The sequence below is a fragment of the Ochlerotatus camptorhynchus genome, unplaced genomic scaffold, assembly GCF_037179485.1.
Source record: "Ochlerotatus camptorhynchus isolate MF236.1 unplaced genomic scaffold, CSIRO-AGI_Acam_v1.1 ptg000805l, whole genome shotgun sequence".
Taxonomy (NCBI): Eukaryota; Metazoa; Arthropoda; class Insecta; order Diptera; family Culicidae; genus Ochlerotatus; species Ochlerotatus camptorhynchus.
The window spans coordinates 111,415-128,452 of NW_027041269.1; the positions used below are offsets into that span (position 1 = coordinate 111,415).

General features: G+C 41.3%; 1 protein-coding gene across 1 annotated transcript; it reads right to left on the bottom strand.

The window, feature by feature from the left end:
* Positions 1-12,607: 12,607 nt before the first annotated feature.
* Positions 12,608-14,051, bottom strand: LOC135715095 (uncharacterized; the record flags this gene model as incomplete). Its single annotated transcript, XM_065238507.1, has 2 exons — positions 12,608-12,782; positions 13,678-14,051. Coding segments are annotated over 2 exons (549 nt in total), but the record flags the coding sequence as incomplete, so codon positions are not given.
* Positions 14,052-17,038: the final 2,987 nt, after the last annotated feature.

The following is a 17,038-nucleotide window of genomic DNA, read 5'->3' on the forward strand; positions in this document are numbered from 1 at the left end:
CTCTTCGCATGGAACTTTTGAATTTCGTGAAAGTTAAGTTTTCACTACAAATTGGACGTCGGGGTGAATGCCGTGTATTGGCTGAAACCTTGGACGGATTTAAATGTCTTCTCAAGTATCTTACTGAGAAGAAGCACAAATTTTTTACTTACGACACCAAAACTGAACGTGTGTTCAAGGTTGTCATGAAAGGACTGCCCAGCGGTGAATCCCTGGATCAGATCAAAGATGAACTGGCAAAATTACTTGGAGTTGTGCCACTCCAAGTAATCAAAATGAAAATGAAATCCCGTCCTGGCGATTCGCGCAACGGGATTTCTAATGATTTTTATTTAGTTCACTTCAAGTCTAGTGAACTAAACAACCTTAAGGCCTTAGAAAAAGCTAGCCTTATGCTCCATGTCCGAGTGAAGTGGGAACACTTCAGGAAGACTGGAGGAAATTTCCAAAACCTCACCCAGTGCCGTAAGTGCCAGGGATGGGGTCACGGAACTAAAAATTGCTACATGCCAGCTAAATGCATGAATTGTGGTGATTCCTCTCACGCAAAGGACGACTGTCCTGTGAAGGAAGATCCTAAGAAATTTAAATGTTCAAATTGTGGTGAAAACCACAAATCCAATTTTTGGGAATGTAAGACTCGCAAAGCGATCCTACAATCTCGTTCTAACCGACAGGTAGGAAACGCTCCACGTTTCCGACCAGGTACAAATTCCTCTGCTGTTAACAACGGTCAGCGAGGAACAAATTCTACATTCGTACCCGTAGGTACAAATATCACCCCTGCTTCAAATGTTTCATCTGTACCTACTCCCCTCGCTGCTAACAATGTTCAGCGAGTTAATGGAGCTACCTATGCTGCTATTGCAGCGGGTAGAAATCAAAATACTAACCAACGTTCTAATGGAAATTTTGACAATTTTGACTTAGGAAGCATTACTGCCCCCAAAATGGAATTTTTACAGAATTCATTAATTGACATGATTTCTGATATGCTTAAATCTAACTCCATGTTTGATGCTATTCAAACTGGAGTAAAATTTGCAAATAATATTGTCATGACTTTAAAATTCAGTAATGGATTTTAAAGCATTAAATATTGTAAATTGGAATGCTCGATCTCTTAAAGATAATGAAGACGAGCTATTTAACTTTTTAAGAGTTCATAACGTGCATATTGCCGTTATAACTGAAACGTTCCTTAAACCTGCCCATAAGGTTAAGAAGGACGCAAATTACTTGATTTATAGAAATGATCGTCTTGATGGACCCTGTGGTGGCGTTGCCATCATTATTCATAGACGAATCAAACATAAAATTCTTTCTTCATTTGAAACCAAAGTTTTTGAAACTTTGGGGGTTTCTGTTGAAACAAAATTTGGACAACTTACGTTTATAGCTGCCTATTTGCCATTCCAATGCGTAGGCCAGCAAAAGAATTTTCTCAAGGGTGACCTCCAGAAACTTACCCGTCATAGGTCTAAATTCTTCATTATTGGTGATTTTAATGCAAAACACCGCTCATGGAATAATGCTCAAAGCAATTCCAATGGTAATATTCTGTTTGATGATTGTTCTGCAGGTTATTACACTATTCAATATCCAAACAGCCCAACATGCTTTTCTTCTGCAAGAAATCCCTCCACTATTGATTTGGTCTTAACTGATTCATGTCAACTTTGTAGCCAATTGGTTACCCATGCTGACTTCGGTTCTGATCACCTTCCAGTAACTTTTGAAATATCCCAAGAAATAATTTGTAATCCCAACAGCTCTACTTTCAATTACCATAGAGCTGATTGGGAGCAGTATCGAACATTTATGGAATATAACTTCGATCCAAACATTCCTTTGCAAACCAAAGATGAAATTAATTATGCTCTTGAATCTCTGACTACTTCTATAGTTGAAGCAAGAGCTGCCTCAGTACCAAAATGCGAGGTTAAATTCGATTCAATTATAATAGACGATGATCTTCAGCTCTTGATCCGTCTTAAAAATGTCCGTAGGAGACAATATCAAAGAACACGCGATCCTGCCATGAAAGTTATCTGGCGGGATTTGCAAAAACAAATTAAAAAACGATTCTCTGCCCTGAGGAACAAAACTTTTGAAAATAATATTTCTAAATTAGACCCGAGTTCCAAACCCTTTTGGAAACTCACAAAAATTTTGAAAAAACCTCAAAAGCCTATTCCAGCGCTTAAAGAAGGTGGTAAAATTTTGATCACAAATTTGGAAAAAGCTCAGAAACTTGCTAAGCAATTCGAGAGTTCCCATAATTTCAGTTTGGGTCTTACTAGTCCTATTGAGAATCAGGTTGCTCGGGATTTTCTGAATATTTTCTCTCTGGAAAATATTTTTGATGATTCCTGGGGGACTGATTTGGACGAAGTAAGGTCTATAACTAAAAAATTTCAAAATATGAAAGCTCCAGGTGATGATGGAATTTTCTATATCCTCATCAAAAAACTCCCAGAGAGTACCTTGTCTTTCTTGGTAAAATTATTTAACAGATGTTTCCATTTGGCATACTTTCCTGATAAATGGAAAAATGCAAAAGTTGTTCCAATTTTGAAGCCGGATAAAAATCCAGCTGAAGCTTCTAGCTACCGTCCAATAAGTTTGCTTTCTTCAATAAGTAAACTTTTTGAAAAGATAATTTTGAATAGAATGATGCTTCACATCAATACGAACTCAATTTTTGCAGATGAGCAGTTTGGATTTCGCCATGGGCATTCAACTACTCATCAACTCTTAAGAGTTAACAATTTAATTCGTTCAAACAAATCTGAAGGCCACTCAACTGGAGTTGCTCTTCTAGACATAGAAAAAGCATTCGACAGTGTTTGGCATGAAGGTTTGATTGCTAAATTGAAAAAGTTTAATTTTCCACTTTATATTATGAAATTAGTTCAAAATTATTTAACTGACAGAACTCTTCAAGTAAATTATCAAAATTCCAAATCTAATCGACTACCTGTTAGAGCAGGAGTTCCTCAGGGTAGCATTCTTGGGCCTATATTGTATAACATTTTCACTTCGGACCTCCCTGATTTGCCTCAGGGTTGCCACAAATCTTTGTTCGCTGATGACACAGGCATTTCCGCTAAAGGAAGAAGTCTTCGTGTTATTTGCAGCAGACTGCAGAAAAGTTTAGATATTTTCTCTTCTTATTTACAAAAATGGAAGATTTCTCCCAACGCTTCCAAAACTCAACTTATAATATTTCCACATAAGCCTAGAGCTTCGTTTTTGAAACCTAGTAGTAGTCACATAGTCACTATGAACGGAGTTCCAATTTCCTGGTCAAACCAAGTGAAATATCTTGGATTAATACTTGACCAAAAATTAACTTTTAAAGATCACATTGAGGGCATTCAAGCCAAATGTAACAAATATATTAAATGTTTGTATCCTCTTATAAACAGGAAATCCAAACTTTGCCTGACGAATAAACTTCTAATATTTAAACAAGTTTTTAGACCGGCCATGCTTTACGCTGTGCCAATATGGTCTAGTTGCTGCACTACCAGGAAAAAAGCACTTCAAAGGATTCAGAACAAAATTCTGAAAATGATTTTTAAGTTGCCTCCCTGGTACAGTACAACCGAAGTACATAGAATTTCGAATGTTGAGACTTTAGCACAAATGTCCAACAAAATAATTAATAATTTCAGGCAAAAATCGTTGCAATCCTCAATTGCAACGATTAATTCCCTTTATACTTAGATAAGATTTAGTTTTAGTGTTTAGTTTTAAGATATCAATTGTTATACTGACATGCAGGTTAAAAAACCTGTTTAAAATACTGAATTGCCAAGACATGAACAATGTAAAAACACTTAGATATATATCATAACAATTAAGGCTGGTAAGTTACTGCAGTAACTGGAGCACCTAGGTTAAAATGAAATGTAATTTATTTTGAATTTGGAACAAATAAAGAGTTAAAAAAAAAAAAAAAAAAAAAAAAAAAAAATTGACGGAAATTCCGTTTGTAAACCTTCTGGCCGACCTCATAAGCTGGTGCAAACTTCTTGAACCGTAAGTTGTACACTTTCCTATGCTTGTTGTCACTTTTCTGGAGATTGTTCTTAACGACTTCCAAGAAATTTCCTCCAACTTCCTTCCTATATTGGTCCCTCGCTTCGATGGAAAGTTCACCTTCATCCCTCTCCAGACGATGCTCCTCACCCTTCACTACCTTCTCATGCCCATATAGGATGCGGTATGGAGAATAACCTGTGGAGGAATGTAACGTCGTGTTGATCATTTCCTCTACCTCGGGTATCCTAGTGTCCCACACTCGCTGATCCGGTTGCATGTAGGTTCGTAGGCATGCGTTGCTGGTACGGTTTGTTCGTTCGACTGGATTTGCTTGGCTGTGATGCCTTGTATTTGGCCAGTGACGAATCCCTCTCTTCTTCACTAAGGTTTGAAAGTCCTTACCAGTGAACGTAGTCGCGTTGTCACTGATAATCACCTCTGGAGTTCCATATCGCCTGAACCACTGATCCTCCACAATTCTGCAGACTGCCTTAGAGTCGGTGTATAATGAGTCACGCCAAGAGAAAAACAGTGGAAGTCGCATCACGGTTTTCGAAAGATTCCCTTCCCTTTCACTTGGCAACAGAGGACGTCTGCATCAACTTCAAAGGACTTCTAGCGAGAAATTTAATTACCGGCTGCAGTAAATTATTATATTAGTGATTTTGTCGGATTAAATCAGCAACATATATTACAAATTCTCATTACTAATCATTACCAAACGAATCTAATTACAATTTAAATGCTCACTGCGTGTGTATGGTCATTTCTTCCATTAAATTTTATATTTTATTGCAATACCTTTCGTGTAGCTTTCATAGCATCGTAATGTTTATTTATTTTGCACGATAGGTAGCCAGTTTGACAGTTCAATAGGTAGACTTGGCTTCACTCTTGGCGTGACTCATTATACACCGACTCTAGACTGCCTTAGCCTCTATTTTTCGCATCGGAATGAGCATTGTCCACTTAGAAAAGAGGTCCATCAGGACTAATAAGTGGATGTTCCCATTTTTACTCCGTGGAAGATTTTGGATAAAATCCAAGGCCAGGATCTGGAATAGACGATCTGTCAGTTTTTGCTTTCCCATCTGGTGATTTGATGAGACTGTTGAGGGTTTGCACTGCTTACAAACTTCGCAAGCCTGCACAAATCGTTTTGTCTCTACTGCCATCTTCGGCCAGTAGTACCGAGTTTTGATTTTCTGCAACGTTTTTTCGTACCCCGGATGGAGAGAATCGTTATGTTCTTCTTTTAATACCGATTTCCTCAATCCTTCCGGTAGACATAATTTCCATTCGTAGCGGTAGTCCAACACGTCTGTGGCTGCTGCTACAAACTTAAAGAGCTTATTGTCTTCGATTTTGAAGTCAACGAACGACTCTGGATCTTCCTCGACTTTTCGAAACTGCTTCGAGTACCAATCGTTTTCTGTCGTGACTTCCATTGCTTCTACAGATCGAGACAGGGCATCGGCAACTACATTTTCTGATCCCTTGCGATGCTGTACCTTCATGTCATACTGTTGGAGCAGAATACTCCAACGACTGAGCTTGCTTGACGGTTTCCATTTGGAGTTCATGATGAACGACAGAGCTGACGAATCGGTTATGAGGGTGAACCTCGTTCCCTCAACGTACGGACGAAACTTTTCAATCGATTCTAGAGCTGCGAGGCCTTCTTTCTCAGCAGCTTTCCAGGATCTCTGTGGAGTCGTGAGCTTCCTGGAATAGTAAGCTACCACGTGCTCCTTGCCTTCATGTTCCTGGGTCAAGATACCTGCAATAGCCATATCACTAGCATCTGTTTGGATCTTGAACGGTTGATCGAAATTAGGGTTGGCTAGAATAGGTGTACTGATAAGTTTCTCTTTCAGTAAGTTGAACGCTGCCTCTGCTCCATCGTTCCAAGCTACCACCTTCGGTTTTCCTTTGAGAAGATCCGTAAGTGGCGTGGTAAAGTCACTGAAACCTTCGATAAAGCGACGATAGTAATTAACCATCCCCAAGAAACGACGCAATGAACGTACCGACGATGGTCTTTCAAAGTTCACGATTGCTTCCACTTTCTCCGGATTGGGACGGACTCCATCCTTCGATAAAATGAATCCCAGGTACGGTAGTTCTGAAACGCAAAATCGTGACTTCTCGATGTTAATGGAAAGGTTGGCTTCGTTCAACCGTCTGGCTACTTCCTCTAGGCATCGAATGTGTTCCTTGAATGAGTTACTGGCGATGACTATGTCGTCGAGATAAACAAAAATATTGGGTTCCAGTTCCCCGTATCCTAACACCTGGTCCATCAATCTAGACAAAGTCGCGGGACTATTCACCAAACCGAAGGGTAAACGGGTGAACTGGAACAAACCACGTCCGAATACCCGAAAGGCAGTGTATTTTCGGGAGTCGGGGTTTAATGGTACCTGCCAAAATGCCTTTGAAAGGTCTATCGTAGACAGGTATTTTGACGACCCCAATCTTCCCAAGATTCTGTCCTGATGAGGTAGTGGGTACGCATCTCTCCTGGTTCGTTCATTCAGCTTCCGTGTGTCCAAACACATTCTGACCTTGATCTTTTCTTCTCCGTCTTCTCCAACAGCTTTCTTCACGACTGGGACAATCAGCATTGCCCATTCGCTGTTTGATCTTTCCACCACACCAGATTCAATCCACTTTTCGAGTTCCTCGTTCACGTACTTTTGAACCTCGGGCGACCAGGGATACGGATTCAGTCGTACTGGTTTTGCATCCCTGAACTCGTCAGTGAATTCTATGGTGTGGGAGATCAGAGAAGTGACACCTAACTTGTCTCCTTCGTTGAACACCTTAAACTTCCTCTTAACCTCTTCCAATCGCTCCTGCTGCTCTGTGGTTAGAATACTGCCTTCCTCCGACTCTTCAACATTCGCTTCCATCGCGTCTGCTACTCCTCCTAACTGTCGTTGAATCGTGGGTTCTATATTGAAAATCTGCCAGAAGTTCATTCCTAAAATTAGTCGACGCTTAATCGAAGGTGCGACCAATGTGGTGACGATCTTCGTTTGCCAGTTGAACGTAATCGGAAGGTTAACGTACCCCAAAACTTCCAATTGGAAACCTCCTGCTGTCGAAAGCTTGGTCTTTGTTGGCAAAAGTTTCAATCTTAACCTCTTAACCAGATTCTCGCTTCCGGCTCCTAAGATTGAAATTTGCGCTCCGCTGTCTAGTAATCCAACCAGTTCTACCCCTTTAACGTCTACAGTAGCAAACGGCCTGTTGTCAGTCTCCACGCCTAACTTCAGCTCGCTGACTTCTGACCCAAACGGAACAAATACAGTTGAAGGTTTTTTAGTTGACATTCGACGACCTTCTACGCCGAAGTCCGTCCGGTTTTTGCGCAGAATGGACACTTCTCTCTGGTGAAGTCGTGGAATCCACAAACCGTGCAAAATACAGCTTTTTCCATCAAACATGCACTAAAATGATGGTATTTTCCCCGACAATTGAAACATACGATTTTATCAGGAACTCTGTAATTTGCAACTCTGCTCTCTAAATCTCCTCTGCTGGATCCTTGCCTAGCCTCATTTCTCACGATCTCCTGCTTCTTTGGAACGTACTGCCTGGGCATTGCCGTATCCTGTTTCCTATCCGGTCTACTGATTTTACCTGTAGGTGGGGTAGATTTCCACCCTCTTTCAACCGGTTTCGTATCCCTCCTGGGGAATTCTCGACTAACTTCATGGACATGTGCAGTTTTTGCAGCCACCTCAGTGTCCTTATTGCGATACATCCAAACATTAGCTGAGTCAAGTTTCCTTCCCCACTGTTTCAGGGCTTTTAACGATCTGATTCCTTTTACTACCAGCACGTTCTTGTAGTCGGACCTTAAGTTCCTAAAGATGATGTCGAACATTCTCTGTTCGCTCGGAGGGACAGCCATAAACCGAAAGATTTCCATCACCGCGTTGAAGTAGTCCTGGAATTTCTCAGACCGTTTCTGCCTACGTTGCACCGCTTGCTGCTCGTAGTGAAAATCCATATCCGGTGGTTGGAATTCCAACTTAAGCTCAGCGACCAACTCTCGCCAATTCCGAAAATCTCGGTTTTTTCTTCCTTCCATATACCACGTTCGAGCTTCGCCGCTGAAAAGGTGAATCGCCTCGTTGAACAGGTCACGCTTCTCTAGGTTGTCTGCTTCCGCCATGAACTCTACTTCCGCTATGAACTTATTCAACTTTTTACCTTCATCCTTTCCGTCGTACTTCATCTTCCACTCGGCTACTGGACGTGGTCTCCTTTTCATACCTTTCGGCCTGTCACTTTCCTCCCCTGAGCTACTTTCTTCGCTACTCGTCTCACTTTCGCTTTCACTAACTTTTTTGTTCTTACTTTTGGTGTTGTTATCACCACCTTTGTAAATGTTGACCCACTTCGCCTGCTGGTCTACTCTTCTATCCTTTAGTTGTTGTACCCACTGGCTTGCATGCGATTCACCCCACTTATTTTGTACAAAATTCAAATTCTACTAACCTATAACATTTTTAATAGATACTAAGTACATTCTTACTAACATTTACTAGCCTATAACATTTTTAATAGACAATAGGTACATTTTTACTAAAAATTACTAGCCCTACTACTAACCCTACATTTAATCCAACACCACTTAACTCTAGAGACGTGACTGTACACAAAATAAAAGCACAGATAAAAAAATACTAACAATTTGTAACAGTCGGTTACAAACGTTAGCAACAATGCGACAATAATATTGGCCATTTAACGACAATGTTTTCGATGCACGCGCGCATCTCCTACGCCAGCTACACAAAAAGAGGTGTAGTATGGGAGGTATGTAGAGGTGTAGTATGGGGAGTATGTAGAGGTGTAGTAGGAGTGTAGTACCATTCTCACATAGCTAACAAAACCCTAGTCAATATGAACCATGCTAATAAATTATCCACTCCAGGCACCGAGCCATCGCTCGGGCAAGAATGCAATTATGCAACTTTACACAACCCATATGATAGTCACTCGTCACTAGAACTGCAGCGCTCTCTTGCTCTCTTCCACCCTTCCTGGGTGGGCCATGGTTGTTCGCGCAGCAAGAAAGGTTTCGAATGACAACGCCGGGCGCTCAACCAAAATATAAACATTATTTCCGATATTGCTATTATGAGCATTTTTGGTGCCACAACAGTCGTCTCACTTCTTTACCGAAATGACTCTTTTCAACATTTACAAATCAATGTAACTAAAACTGTATAAAAGGAAAATGTATTTCAATAAATCGAAGATTCTTATTCTGAAGCTCCACCCGACTTCCCAGTAGGCTCATCGAAAGACTTCACCAAATAAGAAGTTAGTATTCTCTGCGACCCTACTGGTTCGTCCAGTTAGGCTTCGCTTAAAAGTTGAGAAGTCCCGTATGTGCGCGCGTCAAATCTTTTACTCGTCCAAATTCACTGCCACTTCGAGTTTTCTAGAGAGTTAATCTCGGGCACTATTGCGATTTGAGGCACTAAATTATTTTCACAGTTTTGTTATTGTATGTTTTCCGGTAGCAGATAATGGCCTCCTGGAAAAAGCGAAGTGGAGCCAGAGCCCGAGGTTCTGGATCGTATCACCTTTAAACAATTTCTATGTAAAGATCCCTTCAGACCGATCACGTTTGTCACAGTGGTCTTTGGTTTTTTGTTCATGATTCCGTTATAAAAAATCTGGGACTTTGAACAGTTATCTGAAGTCAATGAATTGGAAAATTCGTAACTACACTGCAATGCTCATTTCTGTTTGCAAACTTGGTAAACATAACAAACAGAAATGAATAAATAGTGTATTACTGAATTATAAGTGGGGATGGGTGGCATTCACTAGCCCGAGAATACCCTCCACATGCTAGCCTCTTCACCAACCATACATCAGTACACACTTATCGAGTCAGCAATTTTTACTGAGTTGTTGAATTACGGAACTCTTCGGTAAAATTTAAAAAATCTGTGAAAAATTCAAAGTTGAGAAAATGTGTTACGAAAATTTACAGACTAACTTCTGTTAACCCCGTGTAATGATGAAAAATAAAAATTTTCGATTTTATCCATCCTTTACGAATAACAGTCATTTGAATTTTAACCGAGTTAGTAATCCAAAAATCCAGTAAAAATACTAACTCCTGTAAAAATTCTAAGTGTGTATACAGATGCAGCGGAGCTCCACACTCCTCCATCGGAACAGCACCGCAGCTGAGCTGCGAGTGCTATGAAATAAAAAGGACATCGACTTATTACCACTACCTACTTCTCTCCCTTCCGCTCTCAGAATTCGCCGATTCGGTGTCTCTCGTTGTGTTTTCTGCTGAGACTGAGCAATATTCGATACCGCGAAACATCTCCGCAGTTATGTTTTCTTTCGGCGCAGGAGATGTGCGGTAATCAAAAGTCAAGAATGTAGCTAAACATTTACAATAACATTCTACCAAATTTTCATGTGCGTAGTCCACTGCAACAGACGAACGTACGAACGAATAGGGTGACTATAGCGCATTTTATGAAAACGTCACAAGTTTTTATGGCTGTTTTAAATCAATAGTTACGAAGAAACCATAAAGCCTACAAGGTTACTACCAAAGGCACAAATCTAGGGAAATGCATGGAAAATGTTTTGTAAAACAACTAAATAAACAGAAATGAAAATTTTCAACTTATAAACACTAAAATGTATGAAATTTCACCAGTTTTTTGGCACTTTCAACATACTTTTCAATTTTAATGTATGATAATTAACTTTAATCGAGTTCTTTTTCAAGAACTAAGATTTTTATCTTTCATTTGGTATGTTGAAATCAGAAAACCATATTAATATTATAAAAATATAGCAAAGTTGGCAATACAAAAAAACATAAAATGTTGAATAACTCACTTAGCAGTCATTTCCGACCCTATGTTTCATGGGGATTTTTTCATAACTTTAGGAGCCCTATCTACCCTGAAAATATGTAAAACCTGGAACCAAACACCCTGTATATATATATATATATATATATATATATATATATATATATATATATATATATATATATATATATAAATATATATATATATATCGTATTTTATGTATAACAATATGCCAAGGAAAGGTTTGAATACAAGCTACCAACACCACCCATCGCCCACAAAATCACCCACTGGACAGTACACAGCCACACCACTAAACGACAGGAAGATCCTCTACCTACCACCAGATGGCACTGTTTACTGGATTTGGAGGCCATTAGGAGGTGGCATAATGGGGCCATGATGAGGCGAAATAGGGCGGAAGGACGATGGCTCAGCGAGGACGAGAGAGGATAGATCAGCCGCCATCGTTGAGAATTATTTGATTGGCGATACTCAACAGCGATACTTCGTAAAGCTAGTTCAAGCAAGTTCGAAAACCAGTGAAAAAACCGTGAGGACGTGAAAAAAAGTGAAGAAGGAGAGTGAGGTGCAGAACCATCCAGGACCCCGTAGTTTACCACTGGCAATTCATCCACGGCGTGTTCAGACCCCGTAGTGTCCGTCATTCGGCATACGGCGCGGTTAGACACGGAGCATCTTCCGATACGAAGGTATCCGGGAATACTAACCAACGGCCCATCGCCACGCCACGAGTATAGTGAGGAGAGAGAGAGAGAGAGAGAGAGAGATCGAAGAGCCGTCGCGGAAAGTACCGAAGTACGCGACCGGCTTGCGAACCAAGTCGAGGAAAGGAACTGACTGGCCTGTGAAAAGTGCCCAGAAGGAAGCTGAGGAAGGTGAAGGAGTGGCTGTGGAAGGACCAACAGCGGGCCCGCGCTGAAGAATTAGAAGAAACGTCAGGCGAAACGAGGTAGGAGATAGCGAATAAGAAAGTGGGACGAAAGTGGGAACAATAAAGCTGCCTATAGCTAAACAAGTGTTGTGTGTGTTGGATATTCGAGTGTTTCCTTGGCCGTGATATTCGAGCGCGCATGCCGACCCTGTGGTAGTGTAGAGGGGGGTCTCATTAATGCTGGGCAGGGAGTACCCCAACTGTTACACTTGGCGCCCAACTGAAAATTTGCGTAGAACATCAGTGCTCGGGTACACTTGAATACCATCTGGGAAAACATCCAGACTTCGCGAATAAACTTAACCAAAACACACAAAATAGGTAACCTGGTTGATGAATAAAAATTCAACAGAATTTGTTCATTAAGAGGGGTCTTGGATGTCAGTCAATGGTCTGAATAGCTACCAACATAGAGAAAAACTTACTAAAACAATATAAGTTGAATAGTTGGAGTTTTCGCGGTAAATTCCGGAATTATATCATTGTTGTGTGAATTTCGACTGTTGAATAAAACACCAAAGAAAAACAAAACGTTTATTGAAAAAAAACAGGCTAAAACTAGGTTTTTTTTTAAATTATTTGCTTCAGTAGGGAGCGTGAACAAATTTTAAGATTTCAAATTATTAATAATCTGCTTTCAAGCAACAAAAGTGTGCAACAATAGGATTTTTCAATTAATTTTGAGTTGAAGCTCCACTTGAGCAATATTTTAGGTTCTTTTCAATTTTTATTCTACGATTTTCCTGTGTTGTTGAATGAACATGGCGGAGACTAGCATGTCTCTTTTGTCGGCACAGTACCATGCGTTGAATCCTGGCCATCTGACGATAGATGAGCTGGAACACGAGCTAAGGATCCGTGGTCTCGCAATTGTATCTTCACGGAGCGCATCAGAGAGAACACTAAGAAGTCATCTGAAAGAGGAAAAAGAGAAAGTAGGTGTTATGATTTCGTCGGTTTGTGAATCGGTAGTAGACGAGTTAGAGGTTTGTGATGATAAGCTGAATGGAATAAAAAACCATTTGGAAAAGCGACGATCGAAGAAAGCCCCAGATCAGCTGTACAAAAGCAGACTGATTCATATTCTCTTTCGAGAACATGAACGCTGATCAGGAGCAAGAGGAAAACGAGAATGAAAATCCAGTCCAGAGTTCCGCTGAGGAGAGCATAACTGAGCTTAGAGAGGAGAGTCTGTTGGTGGTAGTGAGTCTGAGAAGGTGGATAGTGAGAGAAATAAATTGGCGAATGAGATCAAGCAACTGACGTCAGTTGTGAGTCTATTGCTCCAACGGATCACAGTGCTGGAATCAAAACAATCCGTAAGTCAGCCACAGGATGCCCCACTTCAAACCAACAACAGCACTCGAATTGAGGAAAGAGTACGACAGGAGAAAAGGGTAGAAAAGGCTCATCCAAAACCAGTAGATTTTCTGGAGTGGATTAAATAGAAGAATGATTCGTTGGAAACACTGAAAAGCGCAGAGGAGAGGAAAACGGTAGCAAATAAAGTAAATGAAATGAATGACAGGGAAAGAGAGAGGAATCGATCAATGCATAGTAGGTTTCCAATTCACAAATGGACAGTTCGATATGATGGGATGGATAATGGGAGAAGGTTGAATGAATTTCTTAAGGAGGTGGAATTTAACGCTAAGTCAGAAGGGTTTTCGGACACTGAGCTGTTTCAGGGAGCTCACCATCTGTTTACACAGAAGGCGAGATCCTGGTATATGGAAGTTAGTAGGGAACTAGGATCATGGAATGAGCTGGTAGATGAGTTGAAAAAGGAGTTTTTACCTGTCGACATCGACTACGTCTACGAACGGCAAGCTAACAACCGGAAGCAAGGTGCCAGGGAGAAGTTCCAGGACTTTTACTTGGACATGGTCCGGATCTTTCGCGGCATGCCAAATCCGTGGGATGAGAAGAGGAAGTTCGATGTTCTGTTTCGCAATACTCGAGATGATTTCCGTATTGCAATGCTGGCTGCGAACGTTGATTCGATACCTAGAATGAAGGCTTTTGGTAAGCGGTTCGATTCGATCAACTGGCACATGTATCAGAGGAAGGATGTTAGGTTTGCGAGAAAAGAGGTTGTACAGATCGATGAAATTAGACAACAGCAAACGTTCCAAGACAATCGTGGCAGGTATCAGGACAGAAACGAGAATAGGGGAGATTCAAATCGCCAGTTTAGACCAGGTGATAACCAACAGTTTCAGAAACGTCCATGGAAACAGCAACAAAATGTCGACCAAAGCCACCAAAAGCAGATCAATTCTATCAAACCAAATCCGAAACCGGACACTAGACAAAGCAGTCCTGTTCCAGGTCCTAGTGGAACTAATGCCCTTCAGAGAATCGTCAATGCGTACATTCCATTGAGAAAGAATGTATGCTACAATTGCCATGAAGGAGGTCACAATTTCGAGGATTGTACCAAGGAACGGAAGATGTTCTGTGAACGTTGTGGTTTTCCGGGCTTCAAAACGAGAGACTGCCCGTATTGCCAGTCAAAAAACGGTCCGAAGATTGTCTAGAGAGGTAAGATAGTCTTCAAATCAACTCCACAAGACCTCACATAGGACCAGTAGTTCCAGAAGCTCTCGAACAGCTGGGTTACTCGCGAGTGAGTGGAGATACAACTGAGGAGATAGCAACCATACTGGTAACACTCAGCGATGACGCAAGACCATTCGTGAGAGTGGAATTGTGGGGAATTTCTATCGTAGGACTGTTAGACAGTGGTGCTGCTAGAACAGTGTTAGGAATAGGTGGTAGGAAGCTAGTTAGTGATTTAAAATTAAAATTGAGACCCACTAGAGTTAACTTAAAAACAGCAGGAGGACAGGTGCTTTTTCAGTACCAGGTAAGGGACTTTTCCAGTTTACCAGGTTGCCCTTCGGACTGGTGAATAGTCCGGCAACGCTGAGTAAGCTGATGGACAAAATTTTGGGGCATGGAGAACTAGAACCAGCCATTTTCGTGTATCTGGATGACATTGTGGTAGCGAGTCACACGTTTGAGGAGCACGTACAGAAGTTAAGGGAGTTAGCAAGAAGATTAAAAGAGGCGAATTTATTTATAAATCTGGAGAAATCCAAATTCTGCTGCTACGAACTGCTTTTCTCGGTTACATCCTCTCAGAAGAAGGATTACGGCCTAACCCGGATCGAGTCCAAGCGATTCTGGGATACGAGGCCCCGAAGTCAGTAAGGTCACTGAGAAGATTCCTCGGTATGGTAAATTATTACCGCAGGTTTATCGACAAATTCAGCGAACTCACCGCACCACTCACCGATTTGTTGAAAAACAAACCCAAGAAAGTGCGGTGGAATGAGGCAGCAGAAAATGCATTTAAAGCTATCAAGGAGAGGCTAATTACTGCCCCTGTTATGGCTAATCCCGATTTCAGTCTTTTATTTTGCGTGCAGACAGACGCTAGTGATACCGCTCTAGCAGGTGTTCTCACTGAGGTACACAGTGGGGTGGAAAGAGTGATAGCATACCACTCAGAGAAGCTAAAAGGAGCCGAACTTAATTATCATGCAGCAGAGAAGGAGGGGTTGGCTGCCCTTCGCTGCATTGAGAAGTTTCGATGCTATATAGAGGGCACTCGGTTCACTCTCGTAACGGATTCATCGGCACTCTCTTTTATAATGAGAGCCAAATGGAGATCCTCATCGCGTTTGAGCCGATGGAGCATTACTTTGCAACAATACGATATGGAGATCAAACATCGTAAAGGAAAGGAGAACATTGTCCCAGATGCGTTATCTCGGCATACGGTATACGGCGCGGTTAGACACGGAGCATCTTCCGATACGAAGGTATCCGGGAATACTAACCAACGGCCCATCGCCGCGCCACGAGTATAGTGAGGAGAGAGAGAGAGAGAGAGAGAGATCGAAGAGCCGTCGCGGAAAGTACCGAAGTACGCGACCGGCTTGCGAACCAAGTCGAGGAAAGGAACTGACTGGCCTGTGAAAAGTGCCCAGAAGGAAGCTGAGGAAGGTGAAGGAGTGGCTGTGGAAGGACCAACAGCGGGCCCGCGCTGAAGAATTAGAAGAAACGTCAGGCGAAACGAGGTAGGAGATAGCGAATAAGAAAGTGGGACGAAAGTGGGAACAATAAAGCTGCCTATAGCTAAACAAGTGTTGTGTGTGTTGGATATTCGAGTGTTTCCTTGGCCGTGATATTCGAGCGCGCATGCCGACCCTGTGGTAGTGTAGAGGGGGGTCTCATTAATGCTGGGCAGGGAGTACCCCAACTGTTACACTTGGCGCCCAACTGAAAATTTGCGTAGAATATCAGTGCTCGGGTACACTTGAATACCATCTGGGAAAACATCCAGACTTCGCGAATAAACTTAACCAAAACACACAAAATAGGTAACCTGGTTGATGAATAAAAATTCAACAGAATTTGTTCATTAAGAGGGGTCTTGGATGTCAGTCAATGGTCTGAATAGCTACCAACATAGAGAAAAACTTACTAAAACAATATAAGTTGAATAGTTGGAGTTTTCGCGGTAAATTCCGGAATTATATCAGTATTGTGTGAATTTCGACTGTTGAATAAAACACCAAAGAAAAACAAAACGTTTATTGAAAAAAAAAAACAGGCTAAAACTAGGTTTTTTTTTAAATTATTTGCTTCAGTAGGGAGCGTGAACAAATTTTAAGATTTCAAATTATTAATAATCTGCTTTCAAGCAACAAAAGTGTGCAACAATAGGATTTTTCAATTAATTTTGAGTTGAAGCTCCACTTGAGCAATATTTTAGGTTCTTTTCAATTTTTATTCTACGATTTTCCTGTGTTGTTGAATGAACATGGCGGAGACTAGCATGTCTCTTTTGTCGGCACAGTACCATGCGTTGAATCCTGGCCATCTGACGATAGATGAGCTGGAACACGAGCTAAGGATCCGTGGTCTCGCAATTGTATCTTCACGGAGCGCATCAGAGAGAACACTAAGAAGTCATCTGAAAGAGGAAAAAGAGAAAGTAGGTGTTATGATTTCGTCGGTTTGTGAATCGGTAGTAGACGAGTTAGAGGTTTGTGATGATAAGCTGAATGGAATAAAAAACCATTTGGAAAAGCGACGATCGAAGAAAGCCCCAGATCAGCTGTACAAAAGCAGACTGATTCATATT